Source organism: Euwallacea similis, chromosome 7 (genome assembly GCF_039881205.1).
Source record: "Euwallacea similis isolate ESF13 chromosome 7, ESF131.1, whole genome shotgun sequence".
Lineage (NCBI taxonomy): Eukaryota > Metazoa > Arthropoda > Insecta > Coleoptera > Curculionidae > Euwallacea > Euwallacea similis.
In genome coordinates, this window is record NC_089615.1 from 2,010,511 (window position 1) to 2,031,907 (window position 21,397).

The 21,397-nt window shown below is 35.6% G+C and overlaps 2 protein-coding genes across 2 annotated transcripts; one reads left to right on the forward strand and one right to left on the reverse strand.

The window, feature by feature from the left end:
- Nucleotides 1-10,149: 10,149 nt before the first annotated feature.
- On the reverse strand, nucleotides 10,150-10,876 carry LOC136409926 (uncharacterized). The gene is made up of 3 exons (XM_066391783.1): nucleotides 10,676-10,876; nucleotides 10,499-10,616; nucleotides 10,150-10,423 (listed from the first exon to the last, which is right to left on the reverse strand). Exons 1-3 carry the CDS (start codon nucleotides 10,778-10,780, stop codon nucleotides 10,185-10,187), a joined length of 462 nt encoding a protein of 153 aa, XP_066247880.1. The 5' UTR covers nucleotides 10,781-10,876; the 3' UTR covers nucleotides 10,150-10,184.
- A 2,540-nt stretch (nucleotides 10,877-13,416) lies between these two features.
- On the forward strand, nucleotides 13,417-18,175 carry LOC136409928 (homeobox protein Nkx-2.3-like). Its single transcript, XM_066391785.1, has 3 exons — nucleotides 13,417-13,907; nucleotides 17,416-17,632; nucleotides 17,687-18,175. Exons 1-3 carry the CDS (start codon nucleotides 13,511-13,513, stop codon nucleotides 17,907-17,909), a joined length of 837 nt encoding a protein of 278 aa, XP_066247882.1. The 5' UTR covers nucleotides 13,417-13,510; the 3' UTR covers nucleotides 17,910-18,175.
- The last annotated feature ends 3,222 nt before the right edge of the window (nucleotides 18,176-21,397 follow it).

The following is a 21,397-nucleotide window of genomic DNA, read 5'->3' on the forward strand; positions in this document are numbered from 1 at the left end:
ATGGATTTCTGGAATTACAATTATGTAAAACATATTATAGCGTAACATTTGATACTATAACATAGAACGAACTAGGACATTACTAGCTTTTGGGGGTTGCTGACTTATTGGTTACTAGCTATTGGAAGCTCAAATAAGAATCAATCAAGGAAGACCTGTAGTTTAAGAGTAAAATAAATATAAATCAGTGGGATTTTTCTGCAAAGATAAAGACACAGCGATAAACAACATTAGGAATGGAAAACTAACAATACATATAAATGTACCGAGAAGTTACAGTTTCCCGTCCGCATAGCACGGGAGTAAAATGGGCCCATAAAACGTCCTAGTTACCAACGTGGCAGCTCTTATTCCAAATAGGTAAAAAACGGTCGTGATAAATATCTGGTAGAGCCGTGTCCATTTAGCTTATTATGCCGATATCTTCATTCAATGTAAAGTGGTTCGGCTTGCACGGAGCACTAACAAGACGGTGCGAGGTGGCAGTGTCACTCAGCCCATAACGAAGAAGCAGTACCGCCCAACAGGGCAGACCTAAGCCCGTTCGTTTTTCAGACAATGTGCTATTAAGCTCTCACATGGTACTGGTACTACTCGGAAATTTTCGCGGGGCCTGCGAATAAATTTCAAATCAAACTCATTAGCCCAACAAATGACTTGTTTGTTTGCCTCACGTTCGTTTTTAGTACCGGTTTCGGATTAGCGCTGGACGATGGGCGTTTAAAACGTTATTAAGAAAGAGTCATTGGAAGACGACTCCCTAACGACATATTGTTTAGTCTATTTCCATGAATTCGGAAAAGGCAATTTTGAAGTTGATAAACTACTTTGAAAAAGTCACATCATCACCATTTGACGCCTATTAAGAGTAGTGACGGAGTGTTGATGGCGCCTCAGTTTTTTACGTGACGGAATGATCGACTCTAATGGATATTTACACTTATGTACCCCACAGGATATTACAGCTAAGTGCTTAATAGATAGTTCCGCTAATCCGGGGTGGAAGATGGTACCAGGTCTTGATTAATAATAATCATCCTACAAACCACTTATGCTTTTTCAACACGTACTTTAAAAAGGTGTTAATCGAGTGGGAAACTCTTTGAGTCTTGTTTTGTCTATAATTCAAGCACCGAATTCTTCTAAAAAAAGGTTAATGGAAAGGTGTGATCCAAGACTGCAATAATGAGATTGTCAAACTTACACCCTATGTGCCTTATTACTTATGCTCTGAGCCCGTGCTCAGGATTTACTATTTAGATTTAGTGGGATGTATTAGTACCTAGATAAAGTGGTTATTGTTTGCCAAGCGAATTAACAGATTTTAGGCCTAGATAAATACCATTCAGCACATCTGTAAATACAGTTGTCCTAACACACATGCCCTTGTACATGTAGGTATATGGCAAACTGAGGAAATTAATAAGTAAATAGCTACGTACTAAAGAGAAAAAGTTAACATTCTCCTAACCAGTTTTATTGAAACAAAACTCAGAAAACAGAAAAAATCTATTTTTGGAGAAAAAAGTAGTAGCAAATGAAAATACTCCTTCAGATTCTCCCATATCAACCACGTTTATTCGTCAAGTTTGGCCACTGGCCCATATTTATATAGAGAAAAAACATCTGCATTCTGTGGCAAGACGGGATTTTTAATAAGTTGGAATTGCATATACCTAGTTGCTCAAGCTAAAAGGTACAAAAACCTATACGAATTTGACGTTTACTGGATCAGGCACGGCTTTTGAATGAAGCCAGGTATTTCAACTTGAGGCATCTGTGGTAGCGTTTGGTGCAGGCCGTTCAGAGGTACCCTGTAAAATGTTTTTTAACCGGTGGGTGTGTTTTTCATTGCGGAGGAGGCGCGAATAAAATTCCACATTTCCAGTAGGAGGCATTATTCAGATTTGATATTAAAGACGTAATAACAAGAAGGAATACAGTAATAAAGAACCGCCGCAAGTTAGAATATGAAATTGTCGCCTCGCCCGCCCAATTTAATTTCTTTCGCCATTATTCAGGCACATTAAAATGTCTGCCGACGTTTTTACGACGCCCGAGAATTATTGGACTAAATTACGTTTCACATTTGAAATGTTTAAATTTGAATTGCTGAATTATACCTCCCTTTTCGGGGAGATTTGCAATTACAGATATTCCAAATGGAAAATGGAAAGAATTAGGAATTGCTCTTTTGGATCGTTTCCAAGTCTAGTTAGGGCTGCCAGGGGCCATGAGAAGATAATGTCGATGATTTTTTGACACTGATCGCTTATTTACAGGATCGCTTATTCCATGAATCGACGGTGTAAAAAGGACTGCTCATCAAAATTGTCGAAACGGCTAATTTTTGAGAGGTGGTATCTCAGAAACGCTTCTGCCGATCTCAGCACAAGACGATTCTAATTTTGCAAGGTATTTTTCTTCGCCTTGTACAACCCTGAATAAAAAATTCTTTAAAAATGAAGTTAGTTCAGGTCATAACTCTGTAATGAATGAACTTTTGGAATCCCCCCACGCAGACGCTATAGGTAACTACCTATAGTAATTGCACTTGCAGTATTTACTTACTATTAACGTTTTATAGCTCGATGGTTTCGATGCAGAAACCCAGTCAGCAAGCTCAATTTATCAACAAAATATAAATATACGTCTCATTAGAGGACCGTGTGGAGTTGGGGCGACCTAGGCGCTCCCGCAGGGCTGCGGTAAGTGATATCCAGCAGGCAGACATCTCTGTTAATGTCCGACAAACCTATATTGTACGGGGGCCCCATGCCATTCAGGAATTTAGCGTTAGTATGTTTTTCGTGAAATATTTCATACAAAGCTTTTATTTCCTGGTATCTATGTTTGAGACCCGATATATCTTAAGAATCGAACCCTAAGTCGAAGACATTTAAATTGCAAAATATTATTTGAGTTCGGCCTTATGGAGAAACAAAACAAAAATTTCGATATTTTCATATATTTTAAATTTATGCGCTGCCCGGATACACGAAACGAGGCCATTTATATACGAAAGACCTTTTTGTTTTGGACGATATTAAAATAACGCAGAAAACAATAAAATTCGAAACATTTAAAGTGTCCTATTGTTGTAAAAAAACACAAATGGCTGCGAGAATCGGCGGCCAATAAATACACCAAATCGACTCTTGCATTCCCCGTTCGACAATAAAATATTAAACATTCGCTTTAAAATATTCCGGTGGTATACCCGAGGGAAATATTTTGTCATGCCAGGAGACAATGGTTGTTATGTAAAATATGTTGGTGGATATATGGACCTTCAGGAAGCAGCAGGAGCACGCCACTGTTCGTATTTAATGCTGGAACTTTGACGGCACGCCCATTTCCATTTTCCATCTCCTCGAAACTTCTCTCGGTGATTTATACAATCGAAATGGGGAAAATTCAAATAAGCAGTTTTTAAACGATCGGGGCAGGACGTAATTCCCCCTCGGGACTGCCATGAGGCGCTAAATAAGCTCGAGATGTAAATCTTAACCCCGTTTTATTTGCATAGGAAATGTGACGTATAAGCGATTGCCAATCTCCTCGTAGATCGTATCGAATCCCGGAAATCTATTGGCCGATGTTGATTACAAAATGTCTTATTTAAATTTTAATACGGTTCCGTTCGAGAGGAAACTTACTCCCAGAATATACGTCAAAGAGGATTGATGGAGATTGCCTAAGTGCGAGAAATAATGTCCGGGATCAGAGAGTCATTTATTAGGCGCCAATGGGAGGAAAAATCTGATAAATTTTGTTGAAAATACGATGTCGATTAAGGCGCAGGAAGGTTTACTAAAATGTCTTTCCGATAGATAGTCCAGGGCGTGCTGAATATTAAGCACTTCTACAATATCTGTGCGAGGAAGCTCGTTTGATGAGGTTCATGGTAAAGCTTCTTGGATACATCTCCTTTAAGGACGATCTGAGAACTTAAATAAAAGAAGCAAGGGCTGATTAAAGCTGCAATATTTAAGACAGGGAGGAGAAATAAATAGTCACTGAACAGTCCACGGATTTTGAAGAAGTTTGATGTTTATTAAAAATTATTCTTGCCCAGAATTGGCGATAAATTCTCCTGAAAAACCAGGATTTTCCCATCCTATCTCCCTCCAAAATGAACGTCACAACGATATTTTTAAGAGATTTTTCTTGATTCTGAATAATTTTTGAAGCACTAAAATCTAAAATAGTTCACCATATCAAACTGCAACAGTTGATTGGATGATCTGAAGATTTCAGGACTTCCACAGAATCGTTTGCAAGCGAGAAAGTAAATTATGGTTTATAGCATCAGAATGTCAGAATATTCATTTTGTACGAAACAATTTATACCTGCCCAAAAGACGAAATGTAGCATAATATGAGTTGTTGTCACAAATTGTCGCCAGACCAGCGAATGTCGTCTGGGTCCCTCAGAATAAAAATTTCATGTCTAAAGGCGAGAACAATAAATCATATTAAAAAAGACCATTTTTCAAAAGAAAACCGTCTTAACAAATTGAGTCCGGGGGTTCCTTTGTTGACCTGGTCAAGTCGCACGCTCATTTGATATGGTCATTAATTTTGGACAGCTTGGGTTTTCGTATAAAATGTCAGGAATTCCGAAAGTTGCATCGGGCTATTCAAGCCTTCTTGAATGTCTTCGCTGCAAATTTCCCAAACATTTCTGCCGTCAAATTTCGTTAAGCGTTTAAAGCTCATTCCAAGATCGGTACCTCTTTAATTAATCTTCAAATTGAGCAAAACGAAAACGACAAAAATATTGCCCGTAATTAATCAAGCAAAGACGGTATTGTTTGTCTAGAAGGCTTTGATTTATTTAAAACAAATGAAATTTATGAATAGTCCTTTTTCATTCCTTTGTTACGCCGACATTCATTAGGGCTGGCGCTTGCCGTCCCCATGATTGATTGCCTTTTGTTCTCGTTATTAGTCTTGGTCACTCCGATGCTAAATTACAAATTACCGCGCTTCATTTGTTTCGATTCGGGCCAATGATACGTCAGAGCCCCCTCCGGTATCGCTCTTCGATACGCCACTGGAAAATCAGGCAAAAGCTGAAATTTAAATCAATCAAAGAGGGACAATTCAGGATCGTTTGCTGATTAAGAAAACACTCGCGGAAACTTAAGCAAGAGTGGGCAATTAAGATGTTATCATCGAGGCCACGATGCGGAGAGCTGTCAACAATTAACGTAATTTATTATGAGGTAACAATGGTAATGTTGTGATATTGTGGTATTGGGTGGTCCAGAAAGGTCTCGCGTTCACCTCCTAAGTCATCCTCATTAGTTGCTTATTGAAAAGTGCATCAGTCGGAGAAATCGGACTCAGTGAAGATCGCTTTGTGGTCTTCCTCTTCTTCGTCGACTGACTGGGAATTGGAATGTCAAATATTCGGCTGTCTGTTCGCGTCATTTATTACTGTTCAGATAATCGAAGATGAAAGCCGGTTGCTACGTCACTGATCTTGGGAACACGGTGAAATATGGACCAGTGACTGAAAAAATTCTATGTATATCTCGAGTAATTCTCGACGAGAGCGAGGAAGAATCAAATATAACTAATAACGCAGAGGTTCGTATAGCATACGAAAAACCTGGCAGTAAAACCGTTCAGGCAAAAAAAAATTTTTTTTCTTGATTTAGGCATAACATGATACCTAAACTCCTCGATCACAAACCATTAATGCAACTTCCAATGTTGGTCGTGGATTTTTCCAGGTCCTGGCAAACCAGAAAAAAAAGTCAACCCCCACTGGAAACCCTTGTGCTACACGTAGGTACTGGATGTCCGAGAAAAAGGAAAACTAGCTACAAATCCCTTGAAATATGGCTGGCATACCATACGCTAAGATTGCAAGCCGAAACGTGGATTTAAAGATATCCTGAATTTGATATAATTTATTCCAATCCTTTTGGATTCAGAGGCGTAGAAAAAACTCTCCAAAATAAAATCGCCATCGGTAAGTTTCTTACGTCTGGCAACAAAAAGATGTCATTACCATTTAGAGGCATAATTAAAATCGTTTTTTAAATTTCAATTAAGTGACCACCCGCTCGGTAAAAACCTAATTTGTCTGTCTTCATTCGTACTGAACCGTATGTCCTATACTTAATTGATACTGACTAATGGTATAATGGAATATGCTAAGGGTAATTATTATTTATGAGGGAGTAACTACCGAGGAGCGGCTAAAATTTCTGCGAAACCCAACACGTTGCCTTATCTAAACTGCCAGTTAAATCCCCTTATTGGAACTTATGTTTGACTTCCAACTTAAACAAAATCCTCTTGTAGCACTCGCGTAATTGAATAGCAAACAGGGCGGTTAACTTTAAATGAAAAAACGATTAAGGGTTTCCTCCCTTTGGGGCGCAGCGGCCTTTTACTAAGGGCGAATGCCACTTAACACCCTCGGGTATAATGTTACAAACACCACCGATCGGCTTGACTTTAGGTAATCTCTAGTTCGGTACGATATAAACACAGTTATTATTTTTATTTAAATACGAATGTGTCCATAAATTGTTAATCATAAATTAACCCGAACTAACATAAACTCGCTTAGATCGTGAAAAAAAATCTACATACGGCGTGTCAATTTAAACGAACCACACTCGACATTTCGGTCCTTATAGATAATATGCAAATATGCAAAAACATGTTGATTTGATTTTCAAAGGAGACATTCTTTATGTTGGTTTTCTATTCAATTGCATGCACCCTCTGACGGGGGTGGAAAGAATCACTAAAATCTTAAATGGGTAGCGTGGTTGAGTTATACCTCATTTGAAAAATCTTTCAATTACCTTTCCAAATGTACTTGTTTTTTGTCATTGTGAGGTTTTCGAAGAACCATATCCAAATTGTAAACAAGTTTAGGTATCAATTTTATTGTAGAACAATTGTTTATTAATATTTTAAGTGTTCAAAATGGTGCCCGTTATTTTTTAAACAGTTGCAGTAATATCTGCTTTCAAACTCTACTCTAACATTCACAAAAACTTCTATTTGTAGAAAAAACAATAAGAATAAGACTGATAAAACTGTTGGATTAAAAAAAGACGATGGAATCAGTTCAGTTAAATTATTTATTATTGATTCAGTTTTCAGTTAAATTATTTATTATTGTAAATTTTATTTCGCGAGTTAAAAGCTGGTAATAGCATTTTACAAGATCTTCATTTTCAACAAAATGGAGCTACACCACACAATTTTCTTCCTGTTCGAGAATGGCTACACGATAAGTTTCCTGGCAAATAGATTGGTCGAAAAGAATCAGTTGAGTGACCACCGCGATTGTCCGATTTAACACCTCTAGATTCTTTTCTCCTTTTAAATCTATTGTTTATAAAACCCAACTTCAAGATTTGGAAGCACTGAAAAGAAAAATAACTTTTGTGTGTAGTGAAATTCAGGCAAAAGTTTTTATAAATGTTAAAGTGAAGATTAAAAACAGATTTTTTTACTGTTTAGAAAATAATAGACACCATTTTGAACACTTAAAATATTAATAAACAGTTTTTATACATTACAGTTGATACCGAAGTTTGTTTATGGTTGGGACACGATTTTTCAAAAATCTCTGAAATAAAAAAGACAGGTACATTTGGAAAGGTAATTGAAAGACCTTTCAAATGAAGTATAACTCAACGCTCTTCCCATTTAAGATTTTAGTAGTTGTTTCCACCCCCGCTAAAGGCCACATGTAATTTAATTAAAAAACCAATCTAAAAAATGTCTCACTTGAAAATAAAATCGACGTTTTTTTGGCATATTTATATATTTTCTATAAGAACCGAAATATCGGGGATAGTTCGTTTTCAAATTGACACGCTGTATGTAGTTTACCACTTATTGATGATTATTATCTAGTTTGCAATGTGAAATTTTAATAAAGGAGCTGTTAAGCGAACATGAATCAACAAAAAGAGCATATTTAAATTAGAAACCACAAAATCGGGAATTTCAAAACTGTTTTTCACCATATATATATTGAAGTAATGGAGAGATCTTTTTTTGGGGGGGACGTAACCCCGGTATTAAAAAATCTTGTCAGTGAAATGGTATTGAACCCCGCACTACCAGTCTGTATGGGGTTTCATCCATTAAAAAAACCCTTGTTTTCAAAGGATTTCAAGCCCGGTGTTCGAAGACCTTGATTACGCTTTTGAGTTGCTTTTCTTTTTTGGCATCAGATAACAGAGTCAAACGGGATTATCGCTTTTTGCTCTGTCATCACTCTGGGCCTTTTTCATGCCTCTCTCGGAAGGTGAGTCGACGTCTCATTGATCTTTAGCTTGAGTTACTCGCCATCAGGGAGTTCTTTTGCCCTCTTGTGTTCTTCTGGACACTTTTTTCTTCGTCAGTTGACTTCCTTGTTGGTTACCGTCTTGCAATGAGCCCAAAGTACCAGAAAGATTGTCTGACCATCTTCCTTCCATCATTGCAGAGGATGCCGTTTGGCATTGTGCCTTTCATTGGTTTCAAGTCTTCTGACTTATTTGGTCAAGTGTGGGTGGATGGAGAGATCTGTGAATTATTCTACAATTTATTTATGGATTAAGCGGCTCTTAGGAATTTCCAATTGAAACCCAGCCACTACTGCCATCTAGGAGCAAGTAGTGTAAACTCAATACTGCTATAAACGGGCCCGAGACGTGAGTCAGGTTAAGATATATAGAAAGAATCCTTTTTTCAGTTCATGCTTACTTACAGGCCCATTTTATAGATGGCGCTGTAAATATTTGAACACGAAAATGAAAAGTGCCCTTTGCCTACAGGGTGCTGTAAGAATTATGATATTCCAATAATCTCAATTCTTCCTTGGCATGCTTAGAGAGGGCTCTATAATAGTTTTTGCTCTTATTAGTAGTCGGATGAATAGTAGCTACTTATTTAACTGCAGTTAGGAAATATAACATATTGTTTAACGAGTGGATTTCTGTAGCACAAAAGTAATATGCTTCCGCAAAGGACAAAAGAATACAAGGGAAACATTCGGAGAAAAGTATTGGACGATTAGGTAAATAATTTTGGGTCGTTAGGAAATGGTCTTTCATTTTATAACACACTTAAGAAATGATCTTTCTTTCATTTCCTAATTGTGTTAGGATATGAAAAAAAAAACAAAAGTTTTAGGACTTTCTCAAAATAAGCAAATGTGGAAAAAAATTGTCAAAAGAAATATGCAAAATAAGGGAAATTGCACAAACTTTCTTATTTTTAACGAAACACTATGAAAACTGTCCTATTTTTAGACCGATTAGGAATCGTGGTATTCTGAATCGCCCTGTATATGAGAAAATTTAACCTGCTCCCTAAGCCTCCATATGTAGAGCTTCACCTCATGAAACTAGGCAAAAAATCCGTCTTTTTCACCATCGAAACCACTTTTCAGGCATCCATGCTTTCTCCTTATCTTAATAGCATAACAGCATACATGACAACTGAATGGCGCCAGCAATAAATTTCACACGACCGCAAATAAAAGCGTCCGGATTTTGACACATGCCCTGGTGTGTTTACAAGACCCTGTACAATGCCGGGATGAATCCCGATTGAGTCTATTCGGATGGCGCCAGGATACAGGGTGCTTTCAGTGTCGTATCACAAGGTGAATGTGGAAAAGGCACTTAATGCGGATTGATGCTTATTAGGGAAACAAACTGAAATAGTGCAGAGTTGATGACTTTTGTGCGAAATGGTTAGACTTCATGGCAAAAAGTTAAAGAACAGTCTTCTTGAGAGGATCAGAACGTCCTTAATTTTTTGTGCTACTCATAATCCAGGGGAATTTTCATTATTATTACACCATACCTAAAATTATTCTTTGCCTGTCATCGTGAGAGGAATTTAACTTTGGCTTATTCGTTACTGAAATATCATAACACACAACGCAAAAACAGGAGGTATAAGTACGCCTCTGTACTTAATCTGGAACGGCGTGTGGGGCGCCATTGGGATACCACTTGGTTACATAAACCAGATGACCGCTTGCCGCCGCAGTTCTAATGGACCAAGAAATGGAACTATTGTGCAAGTAATCGGTCGATCATCGCTCGGTATCACCTTACAAGTTATTTTTAACGAATACAATCTGAACAACTGATACACATATTCTCGAACGTTATGAAGACAGTGACTGATGCGCTATTTATTCAAGGAATTTCACACAAAGCTGCGGCGATATTGTCACAAAAGTCTCTTTCCCAGAGACCTTTACCCAAATTTCCTGGAACCGGGTTGCCCAGTTTAATGCAGTTGTCCACGTTTAACCAAATACTGGGCTCTTTTCCATTTCTCCAATCAGTCCAGTCGAAGGGTTCGTCAGTGGTCAGCCAAGTCCACCCCTGGTACTCCGTGGTATTTTTGTAAAAACCGGCGATCCAATAGTAAACTGTGAATTTTTTAGTTTCATAATGAAATTAATGTTTAATTGCATGATGAAATGCTCTAATTGAAGTTGGCTTACTCAGTGGTTGATCAATAAGAGCATCGTAATAAATGTCTAACTCTTGATGGAAAGAGGTAACGGAGGGCATTTGCATCCCACGACTCTCGCAAAGGTCAAAAGCTTGGGTGAACGATTGCTGACAGAATTTAAGTAAAGGGTGTTAGAAATAAATAAAAGATATAAATTGTGACTTACTGGGTCTCTTGATATGTAGTATTTGTTAGTGATTTTAATTAATTCACTAGTTGGACTGGTTAGTACTGTTAGTAGAAGACTTGGGAAAACCAGTAACAGCTTCATGTTACGAAATTTATCAAGGTAACCTGCTGCTAATTTGTTATTTCTAGAGTAGATACAAGGTTTTTCTATTCAGACGACCGACTTATGTATGTACTGAAGACTCATCGGGAAATCAACCGTTTCATTCAATTTGAGCATATAGAATCTGAGATAAGCGGTAACCACTTCAGAATTTTTGATATTTTATCATTCGCTTGCAATGCAACGTAATAAAAGGGTAATGTGTGTTATTTGTGTGTTGTTTTCAATAACCATTTTAATTCCTTAGAATTATCAATATTTTTTAGAATATTTGGCCCAGCACTTACGCGAAACTTTCCAAAAACGATAATATTGTGAAATTTCTACATAATGTACAAACCTAAAAAATTAAAAAAGAAGGAAATTAACAGAAAAAGAACATTCTTGCAATTTTTGAGGCAATTAACGTCAATAAATGCCACTTTAAGGAAACTGATTTATGATATGGGATTTCCCTAATACTCTAAAAGCTCCTACCCACTATGTTTTAGACACTTCGAGCTACTACTAAAAATCATACAAGCGGAACTTCGAGTCAATTCTGGAACCTCAGAAATCACAAATAATTTATTTAACAGGATTATGAAGATAAAATTAGAGATCGCTTTAGACTGGAGTCTTTAGCGCTATGGTCGGGCTTACTTTTAGTCGGTGATTTTTGTCCAAATTATTTGAATTAAATATCCTCAGAAAATGCTTTTTAATGGATTATTTGGTGGTCTCAAACACTCAAACCGAATCCGATTGGTTTCAAAATTCAACTTAATGTATGAGGTAGGAAAAGAATTTATATTCAAGCTCTACTGTAACCATTTTGACTGGACCGAATCAGGAGCAGCTGAATAATATAACAACGTACAATGTTACTGAAAATATCAATTAGTAAGTTTGCACGGACATGCATCGATCTGATCACGTGGATATTCTACAAGAAAAATTCAGGCAAATATCTCAAAAACTGCTGGACCTATGGCAAAAATACAGGAAATGACTGAACCTTTAACACTCTGTATCTCGAAAGTTAAAGATGCGTATATACAGGTTTAAAAACTATATAAAATAACATATTGACGAGCAGTTTATTTAGAATAATAAATTTATATAAATATAATGAAATATCTTAACTACACGTAAACATTTCATATACATCAGAGAATCATCTCACAGAACAGGGAAATTCATATACTTATTATCACTCTCATAAATTAGCCCAAACAAATATATCTGGGATTCTTAAGTGGGTAAAAACGTAATAGGAAAAACCTTAATGGCATTCTTCAGTTGACGTTACACACGTTCCTGGATGCCCTAAGCGTGGGAACCGAATATCATGTATTTAGTGAGCATCTGAAAATCTCCCCTTAGATCTTCATAATTAGCCACTTTGCCTATTAATTTTTTGAGATGACGAGACTAGTATTACTGTGTGGCAAAGAATTCGATTTTTGCACAAAAACTAGTGATTTTCCTAAAAAGTAAAATGGCTTACCGCACGCATTGGTGAGATACAAAAGACACTTTACCGCACATGAGCGGTAAAAAGCTTTACCGCACGCAAAGTAAAGTTCTGAAAAAACCCTAAGTTCCATCAATTCCCAACCAGTGACGGTAATAACCACTGATTTAAAATATATAGAATTATGTTAGACCAAATGTTTTCGAAAGAGATATTGGTAGAGTGAGAGTAAGGAACAAACACTGAAAATCATATACGAGAGGATTATAGTTTGAAATATGAAAAGACCATGGTCCATTAATCATCTGAATGACAAACAGGATATGTTTTGCTAATTCAAGAGACGTGAAGAAGAAAACGAAGTTGAAAACTAGGAAAATTAAGATGAAAAAGATGAAGATGGAGAAGGAAAAAGATGAAAATGATGAAGACGAAGAAAAAAAAAGTCTTGCACTAGTGTGGATAGTATGATCCTGTTAGAATAACTAAAAAAAAAAAACAATGCCCCTTCTTCGATCCCGCTTTAGCATTATCATATCATTGGCATAAACGTATGCAGCAATGCTTTCTGCCCTATACTTACCGGGGCTTTGTAGTAAATTCTTGTATTATAGTATATTAGCCTTAAGGTCTTCTAATAAAAAAAATCTTAATCTCATTCTAAAAAAGAACGTAAGCTATACATTTTTACCTTGAACACAAATTGTTAGCGACCCTCGTATTATTTTACTCATAATTTAAAAATATGCAATGCACCCCCTCAGGCAATAAATAAACCTCGAATCTCTGAAATTCACTCAATAAGCACCCTCTCAAATCGATCTCCACACACCCTTGCAAGCCATACATTTATCACCCCATTAAAGCTTATTAATCTCCCTTGAAAGCAAACAATTTCTGGCTCTTCTTTATACTTAGCTGAAACCAAACTTGTTCTAAGCATCATGTTCAATCAATCACTTCCAGACAAATATTTGCTTATTCTCGGATTCCATTGGCGTAGGCGTGTTCACGGTGACGTCACTACGCATCAATAGAAATCCAGCTTAACGCTCTTCCCAAAGCACGATGTAGCACTTAAGCCCTCTACGCTTAAAGTTCATTCTTGATGCAGCTGGAGCTTACGGGGATTGGTTTCACGCTTTAGATGTGGGGCACGACGAACACGCATTTTATGCATAATTAGCTAAAGCTCTGAGTCGAGTGGATGTCAATCAATTAGCGTGAGCTAATCAGATTTTTCGGAAGTTACCATGTTTCAAGCGTACAATAACGAGAGTTATCAAAGTTGTGACACAACAAGTGGCAGTGTGGTGACCCCGTTTTCGGTGAAAGACATCTTGAACATAAACTTAGCAGAGGAGCAGGGTGATTTTTTCATTAAGAAGGAAAGTGTGGAAAGAGAACAGAATCACCAGTGTTGGGAGAGCCCTTATTATGGACTGAGTGATCAGAACTGTTACTATAACGTGGAGAGTTGCTCTTATAACTGCTCAAATAACAGAACTTGGAACGAGGCTGGATGTTATGGGGAAGCCAGTGGATCTCATGTGACGCAGCTAAATTCGATGTACTACACCTGCAATACGTACCACGACAACCAGCATGGTCAGCAGAAGGAGAACGGATACGAGAAAGTGGAGAGTCCTAGTAAGTATGATGAATAACTTGTCTTTCGGGATTATGGGAAAAACGAATATATCCAAGCTCATTTGCAAAATTGTCATTTTCTAAAGAAATGTTCAACACATCACTATGGTCACTATGGGTGATCATTAAAAAATCTTAACATCAGAAGGGGCATGTCTTAGATAAATTCGTCTGTTAAAGAGGCTCACAGCTTAAATGATGCAGTCCGCAATGGAAAAAACTAACTTGCCTCAGGGGCACAATATTTATTTTGAAAAAACCACATAATGGAACGAAATTAATATGAATATTCTGAAAGCGTGTAAGTTAAAATTCTACTCAGCTATGCTGCTCTTAAGTAACAATAAATATTTATTGAATTTTATGTGCAGTTTAAATGCCACAGCTTAAATGACACAGTTAAGAAAAAAGTGGCACGAAATGTGTCAATTTAAATTTATAAAATCGGCATTGATGTAGCACTTGTTTTTACTTAGTTTGACATTTCAAATCAATGTGTCAATCAGTTAAACGAAACTACTTACGAATGTGTCGTCAAACGACGGTTAATGAAAGAAACTTAATTCTGATCCGCTACAAAGATGGACACAGCCAAAAGGACGTAGCCAAAATGGTAAATAGATGTCCATCAACTGTTCAGCACATCATTGAGCATTGCTGCAATGAAAATAGAATCGCGAATAATTTCCGGGTGGCCTCAAATAAAATATTTACGAAACGCGAAGAACGATGAATTGCACGAGAAATGACTAATAAACCTAAATAAAATGATCTGAAATTGTGTGTCCAAGTGAGAAGACAATTTGAAAAAAGATGCAATCTGGAAACAATTCAAAGAAATTTTGAGAAAAAATTATATAGACGATCAAAGTACTAGAAATAAACCTTTTATTGGCTAATATTGGAAATAGGAGGGCACGATTGAAATTCGTCAGAGAGCACATCGGTAAAAATTTAAACTGGAATTCATTAATATTTGCTGATGAAATCAAAATCAACTTATTTGGGTCGGATGGAAACATATCGGTATGGAGAAAGCCTAATAAAGAGCTGAACTTAACAAATTTGAAAGATTCAGTGAAACACAGTGGAGATGAACTGATATTTGGGGGTGTATGTCGTCTACAAGTGTAAGTAAGTTGCGTTTTATTTAAGGACTTATGAACTAATACATGTACTTGGATATACAGGGTGTTTCAGTTTTAACTCGCATAATATATACAGCATATTAAACGCCAAAACGTCATGTCAGTTTGTCATATAAACCAACGCCCAAGAAGGCTTTCTTTAGCAGAAAAAAGGGGTTCAAATTTAATTTAAAAAATGGAAAATGTTATATCTCTTCAAAAAGGGGGAAAGATTCTTTAACAAAATTTTGGATGTATTGATTATTATAAACGACGCATATGTTTTACTGGAAAAAAATATTTTTTAGCTTTTTCGGTGGCGTGTCTAACTTCATTTTAGGGAATATTTTTTCAGAAAAAGTGGTACTTTACTGGTTTTTCTGAAAATAAAAGTTATTTTTGGATTCCTTGTTCTATTTTGGAGAAATAATCTCTTTTGAGATTTTTCGTTTGACCTACCGTTTCCAAGGAAAAAAATTAAAATAATTTTAATGCATGTCCTAACTTAATAATTAGAACGTAATGATTCAAACATTTTACTAAAAATTTTAAAAGAAAAGGAAAACAAAACGATTCACCACATTTTTTAAAATAATAAAGATAAATAAAATGTGCTGGATCGTTTTCCTTTTCTTTTTTTATTTTCAGTAAAGTGTTGGTACTATTACGTTCTAATTATTAATTTAGAACGTACGTTACAATTATTTAAATTTTTTTACAGTCTTTTATAATATTCAACATCACCAAAATTTCGTTAAAGAATCTCTAGCTCTTTTTAAAGAAATTTAATATTTTCTATTTTTTAAATTAAATTTGACCCTCTGTATCTGTTAAAAGAAATCTTATTAGACGTTGGTTTATATAGCAAACTGAAATTATTTTTGGACATTTTATACGCTATTAAAGTTATGAGGATTAAAACTGAAACACCCTGTATTAGAACATATTGCACTAAATGTTGAAAAATCAGGACTTAACAATAATTATCGTTTTTATCACGATAACAACGGTTGTTTTGTAACTGCCCAAATGTCATTAAATCGCCGGTCCACTCACCAGATTTAGATGTAATTGACAAGGTTGACAATAAAAAATAAAGTGCGTAATGACCCAATATCTAACAAAAATGAATTAAAAGCAAAAATTACCGAAGCCTCAAGCACCATTATCCCAGAAGACACAAGAAAGTTGGTAGAATCATTGCTTTGACGCCTACAGATACTCATTGATAACAAAGGAAAACCGAGCAAGTATTAACAGTGCAATATTAATTTATAGGACTTTGTTTCCCTTGTTAATTTTGTAATTTTACGTTTTGCATCATTTATACTGTGACATTAAAATTAGACACAATTTCACAAAAACTTTTTCGTTTCTTAAATGTGGCCCATCTGAGACAAAATATTAATTTATATGGTTTTAAAACAATCGTATTAATTCAAATTTTTTATGTCGTTTTTTCAAAATAAATATTGTGCCTCTGAGACAAGTTAGTTTCTCTTAATATCAACTTCATCATTTAAGCCGTGAGTCACTGTATCTGTTGTCTGTCGGATGTATTAATAAATTAAAATAGAAACAATTCAGTTTAATTGGAAAGTTGGGCGAAATTTTCCGCACAATCTATTACCAATACCAGATTTAAGCATACTGATCAAGTACAGCCTAGAAAAAGTGAAAGTCATCTCCCATCATCCCCGAAATCCAAATTTGACCACAGTAAAATGGCCTATCTGTAGATATTAGGTATAGAGTGTTCCAAGTTAGGCGCAAACCCATCTTTTTTGATACCCCTGTTAAGGCTTCCATATTGCAAGTTACGAAACGAACTATGCGGCAACACCGTATGGTAGCGCCAGCACCGGTAGAGTCAGAATTCTTTAAGAAGAACAATGACGTTACTGTTTCTTTTTATTCCTCTGGATGTTCTTAACGTCCATAACGAAATGAAAGTTACTGCTAACAAAGTGCTTAAAATCGCTATTAAAAATAATAACCAGTATTTTCGATTTCCATAACTGCGTCGAATAGAGCAACTAAAAAATTTTTTTTTGCTAATTTTTGCCTAAAGCTCTTCAAAATTTACAAAGTTCTTTTTAAAAAAATGACCATTTGCGATATACGAATTCAATCGTATTCTATGCAACTGTCGACTCCTTCAAAAACTACATGGGATGTTGTTTTTTACCCCCTGCATTTCGCAAAGGAAGTGCTTTCAAACATATGCCTATAGGACATTTTTTTGGTATCTTAGGCCAAAGGTATTTCCTTAAATTTGTGATAAATACAATGTTTAGTAACTTCACGAAATTTTACATGAAAACCCTGAATTTAGCGTCTTTGAGTCCAGACCCATAAATCACCCTTCAAAATCATTTCAGGACAACAACAAGTGACCAGTTCGAAGACTGAATTACGGAAGTCAGGCCGTCAACGCACCAAAAGAAAACCACGTGTGCTTTTTTCCCAAGCTCAAGTGCACGAATTAGAGCAGAGATTCAAAGTACAGAAGTACCTTACGGCGCCTGAGCGAGAACAAATGGCCCAGGGCTTGAAGCTGACGCCAACTCAGGTTAAGATTTGGTTCCAGAATAGACGGTACGTGATGATATTTATTACACCTGCAGAATGAGCATTATTTCGTTGAGTTAGGTATAAAAACAAGAGGCAAACTATCGAGAGGAAGGAGGAGGAGAAGAAGACGCCCTCCATGGAGTGCGGGGTGGATACCACCGTTAACGGCAGTGCTTGCGGTTCTTATTTCATGCCTGCGATGAACAATTACAACCTCTTTCAAAATGATTCTTCCTCTTATAATGGCGGAGATTTCTTCAATCAAGCTGACTACGCTGGCTATAATTCGTCCTTGACTTAATATGGGTTTCATCTGCTTTAACCAAAAAAGACTGACTTTAGTAGTTCACAAAAACACTTTTTGCTACTAATAAAATATTTCCGATTAGGACTTTTTTTAGGCCTATCTGGGATCTAGGTATCACCCGTTTGTACAGTATTAGATGTTGTATTATTTGTGTACATATAAAAATATATAATAAAACTCTCATGGCTTTTATTCTTCCTCCGGCGTATCCCTTCTTGATTTATTGCAGTCCATAAAGCAAGCAAATCAGGCCTATCGACCGACCATTTTTAAATTTGCCTACTGAAATATTAATAGGGGCATTATCTCCCAGGTCTGTTTTACGTCTTTTATTTTCAGGATAAAAATTCAAGTAGTTAGCACCAGATCACCTTTTAGCTTAAAAGCTTTCGCATTAATTTCGATAAGGAGACAGGATACGCGCTTGTATCTCTATCTATTCTGTAACCCTTTTTCGTTATACATATATTAATTGGCTAGCGGTTGTAAATCTTGTGTGATATATAATGAATCAATCCTTCAAGAAATAAAAAATAGGAATAACTAAAGGCATCTTACCTATATGGTATAGAGGTGGTGTTTGTTGCGTCTTGGTCTTGATGGTAATTTCTCCTGACTGCGTGTATCAATTAGGAATATTCAGGGTGTAACATATCATCGTGGAGGTATTTCAGGGACTCTGCAAAATAATAAAAAAATACTAGTTGACCCATACTCAAAAATTCACCATTTTCTATATGCAGGATGACAAAGTTTCACATTTTTTGCGAGGACATTTTCAACAGTTTTTATAATTTTGTTTTCGTTTATATTTATTTTTATTTTAAGAAATTTGATTAAACGTTACGTATTGCTTTAAATAGTTGATAACTGAGCCGGATCATTTTTCCCTTGCTTCCTTTACATTCTCAATTTGCATCGATAGATATTTTTACAAATACTACGAAAATGGGAAAAGATACGAAAATGTTGCAAGAGGTCAAAAAGCTAAATGATTGAAGAAGAAATTTAAATTTGGTATCAGAATTCATACAGGGTGTTCCAAAAAAAGATACCAAGTATAAAATAGTACATGTCCCAAAAAACAACGTCCTCTATGTGACTACCGAATCTTATTGTAGAGAGTCTTAAATACGTGTACGAAATCCAAAAATTTAACTGAAGGCATATGTAAGAAAAACGCAAAATATGAGAAAAAACGAGAATTTTTGTCATCCTGTATATGGAAAATGGTACGTTTTTGAACATGGGTCGACTAGTATTTTTTATTATTTTGCAGAGTACTGTCGTTCCCTGAAATATCCTCACGATGATATGTTATACCCTGTATATCAATATATGAAGAAATTAGACTGGATATTGTTATGTACAACAACAAACAATTAGTAGAAACATACGTCAGCAAATCTTTCCTTTATGAGATACAGACTATAAAAAATGCATCTCACCCTTAACAGTAACATATGTATATATAGTATTGACCATAGCTATCGAAAAACATTTCTTTGCAACTCCTATTGTTTTTTATATACATATTTAGTTCAAATTCGTCGTGAGTACTAATTTTTAGGGTATACACAAATCGGCGTTTAAATTGGTCCTGAAAACGTACAAACAATATTTGTTTTTTTAGAAATACCCTGTATAATACCTTGTATATAGTTGTCTACAAATACACCATGTTTTTAAAATCTTATAATAGTTTATCTATAAATAGTTTGAATAAATAAATAAAAGTAAATTTCATAGGTTAACAAATCCCACAGAAAAACCATGGTAATGATGTTATATTTTATTTTCTTATTAAATGTACTTGTTATTTCTAATATCAAGGTTTGTGTACCATAAGGATAATGTGTAAGACGAACAAAGCACCTTAGCTTTAGACCTTTTTGAATTAAAATTCAAATGTTTCGTTCATCTAATGCTTTCCTTATCAAACACAAATAATTCGATTGAATGAAAACGATTAGAGGTGAGGTCATGAAACCTTGAATTTTTTAAATTAGTAGTAAGAACCAAAGTTAAAATTTTCTCATCACTTTCCTAATAATAAAAAATGGTTCTATGCAAATATATATGTCAATTAACTTTTATTTGCAAAACTGTAAGTCATTTTTATGTTTTCTCTACTCACTTTAAGAACATGAAATGGAACACTAAGATTTACCACTTCGCAAACAATAAAAAATTCTAGTACGGCTATTTTCGAGATTTTACATTCACCACTCATCAAGAAAAAATATTGAATACTCTATAGTCGCTGGCGACACCTATTGAGCAATAGCTTATTTATAATGGTGAAGACCATATTACAGAAATCTGTTAAGGTTTGCTTCTATTTTGTGTTTACCTAGGTGCCCTATAGGTAGCACTAATATACATTTATTTCTGAAAAATTAATCATCCGAATTTTAGACGAAGATCCATTGGTTAGAAGTCGTCAGGAATGAAACTCTGTAACTGAAATAGAGATCACATAATTTTTTTTCCGTGATTTTTTATCGAATTAACAACATAATTAAAAAAAATAGGAAATTCAAAAGAAAAAAAACAAGGCTCAAGGTCCTTATTTCCGGTTATACCCTACAATTAAAATATTCACTCCTAGGAATGCACCAGAGATCTGCGTATTATCATTTTCATAATGACCCACTAAATAATAGTTTTTACATTTTGTTACATTTTTTATTGGTAATTATTGATGAAATTAGCATCATTTTGCTGTTGCAGGTGGGAATTAAAAGTCGGTAAATTTTAACTTCCCGAGGAAAGAAAATAATCTCAATTTTCAGAAGGCAAAGTTTATATATTGTGACTAACATTCCTATCGAATGTATGTTATGCATTTGCGTCCCAATTTACCTTCCAAAGAGCAATAATTATCGAAAAGAATCGAGTCAATTAAATCAATGGGCACTGGCCCAGAAGCAATTTACCTCCAGTAAGGAGAAATAAAAGAGAAGTGATAAACGCATTGATTCCGCAATTTAGTTCCAAGTTTCCTTTGGACGAAGAATTGCCCGAATAGCGTTTGATTGGCTAACAAAAAAGTTTGCGAAAGTTGTCAACTGCTTCTTTTACTTGCTCTTTTCGAACTTCGAGATTGGGTATTATTGGTACAGTCCCGGGTAAAATCAAAATTAGCATGATACAAAATGTCCAAATTTCCTCAATAAAATACACACTATTTCTTATTCGGACCTTTGGGCGTTTAATCAATGAGAAGGCACTAGAGGACTTAGTAGTAAATCAGGACTGGGCTTAGTGAGATGCAAGATTCAAAGTATACAACAGTGGCTGTTGTTGGAGAATCTAGCAGCAGGTCCTGAATCTCCATCAATGACACAACAACAAGACAGGGGGTAAACCTCTCATAATATCATAGTAAACGAAAAACGCTTTTGAACCAAACTGTACTCTATCCAGTTTCCCTTAAGTTGTGGTGAAGTAAAGAGTCCCTTGATTGAGACGACTTCAGA

What these genes read in the sequence shown, in the direction of transcription:
- LOC136409928 (XM_066391785.1), top strand. Translation starts at nt 13,511, where the DNA reads ATGTTTCAAGCGTACAATAACGAGAGTTATCAAAGTTGTGACACAACA. An exon ending in CGAGAAAGTGGAGAGTCCTA is followed by an intron (nt 13,908 to 17,415) that starts GTAAGTATGATG and finishes AAATCATTTCAG; the next exon opens with GACAACAACAAGTGACCAGT. An exon ending in ATTTGGTTCCAGAATAGACG is followed by an intron (nt 17,633 to 17,686) that starts GTACGTGATGAT and finishes TCGTTGAGTTAG; the next exon opens with GTATAAAAACAAGAGGCAAA.
- LOC136409926 (XM_066391783.1), bottom strand. Translation starts at nt 10,780, where the DNA reads ATGAAGCTGTTACTGGTTTTCCCAAGTCTTCTACTAACAGTACTAACC. An exon ending in ACTACATATCAAGAGACCCA is followed by an intron (nt 10,617 to 10,675) that starts GTAAGTCACAAT and finishes AAATTCTGTCAG; the next exon opens with CAATCGTTCACCCAAGCTTT. An exon ending in TCTTATTGATCAACCACTGA is followed by an intron (nt 10,424 to 10,498) that starts GTAAGCCAACTT and finishes AAAAATTCACAG; the next exon opens with TTTACTATTGGATCGCCGGT.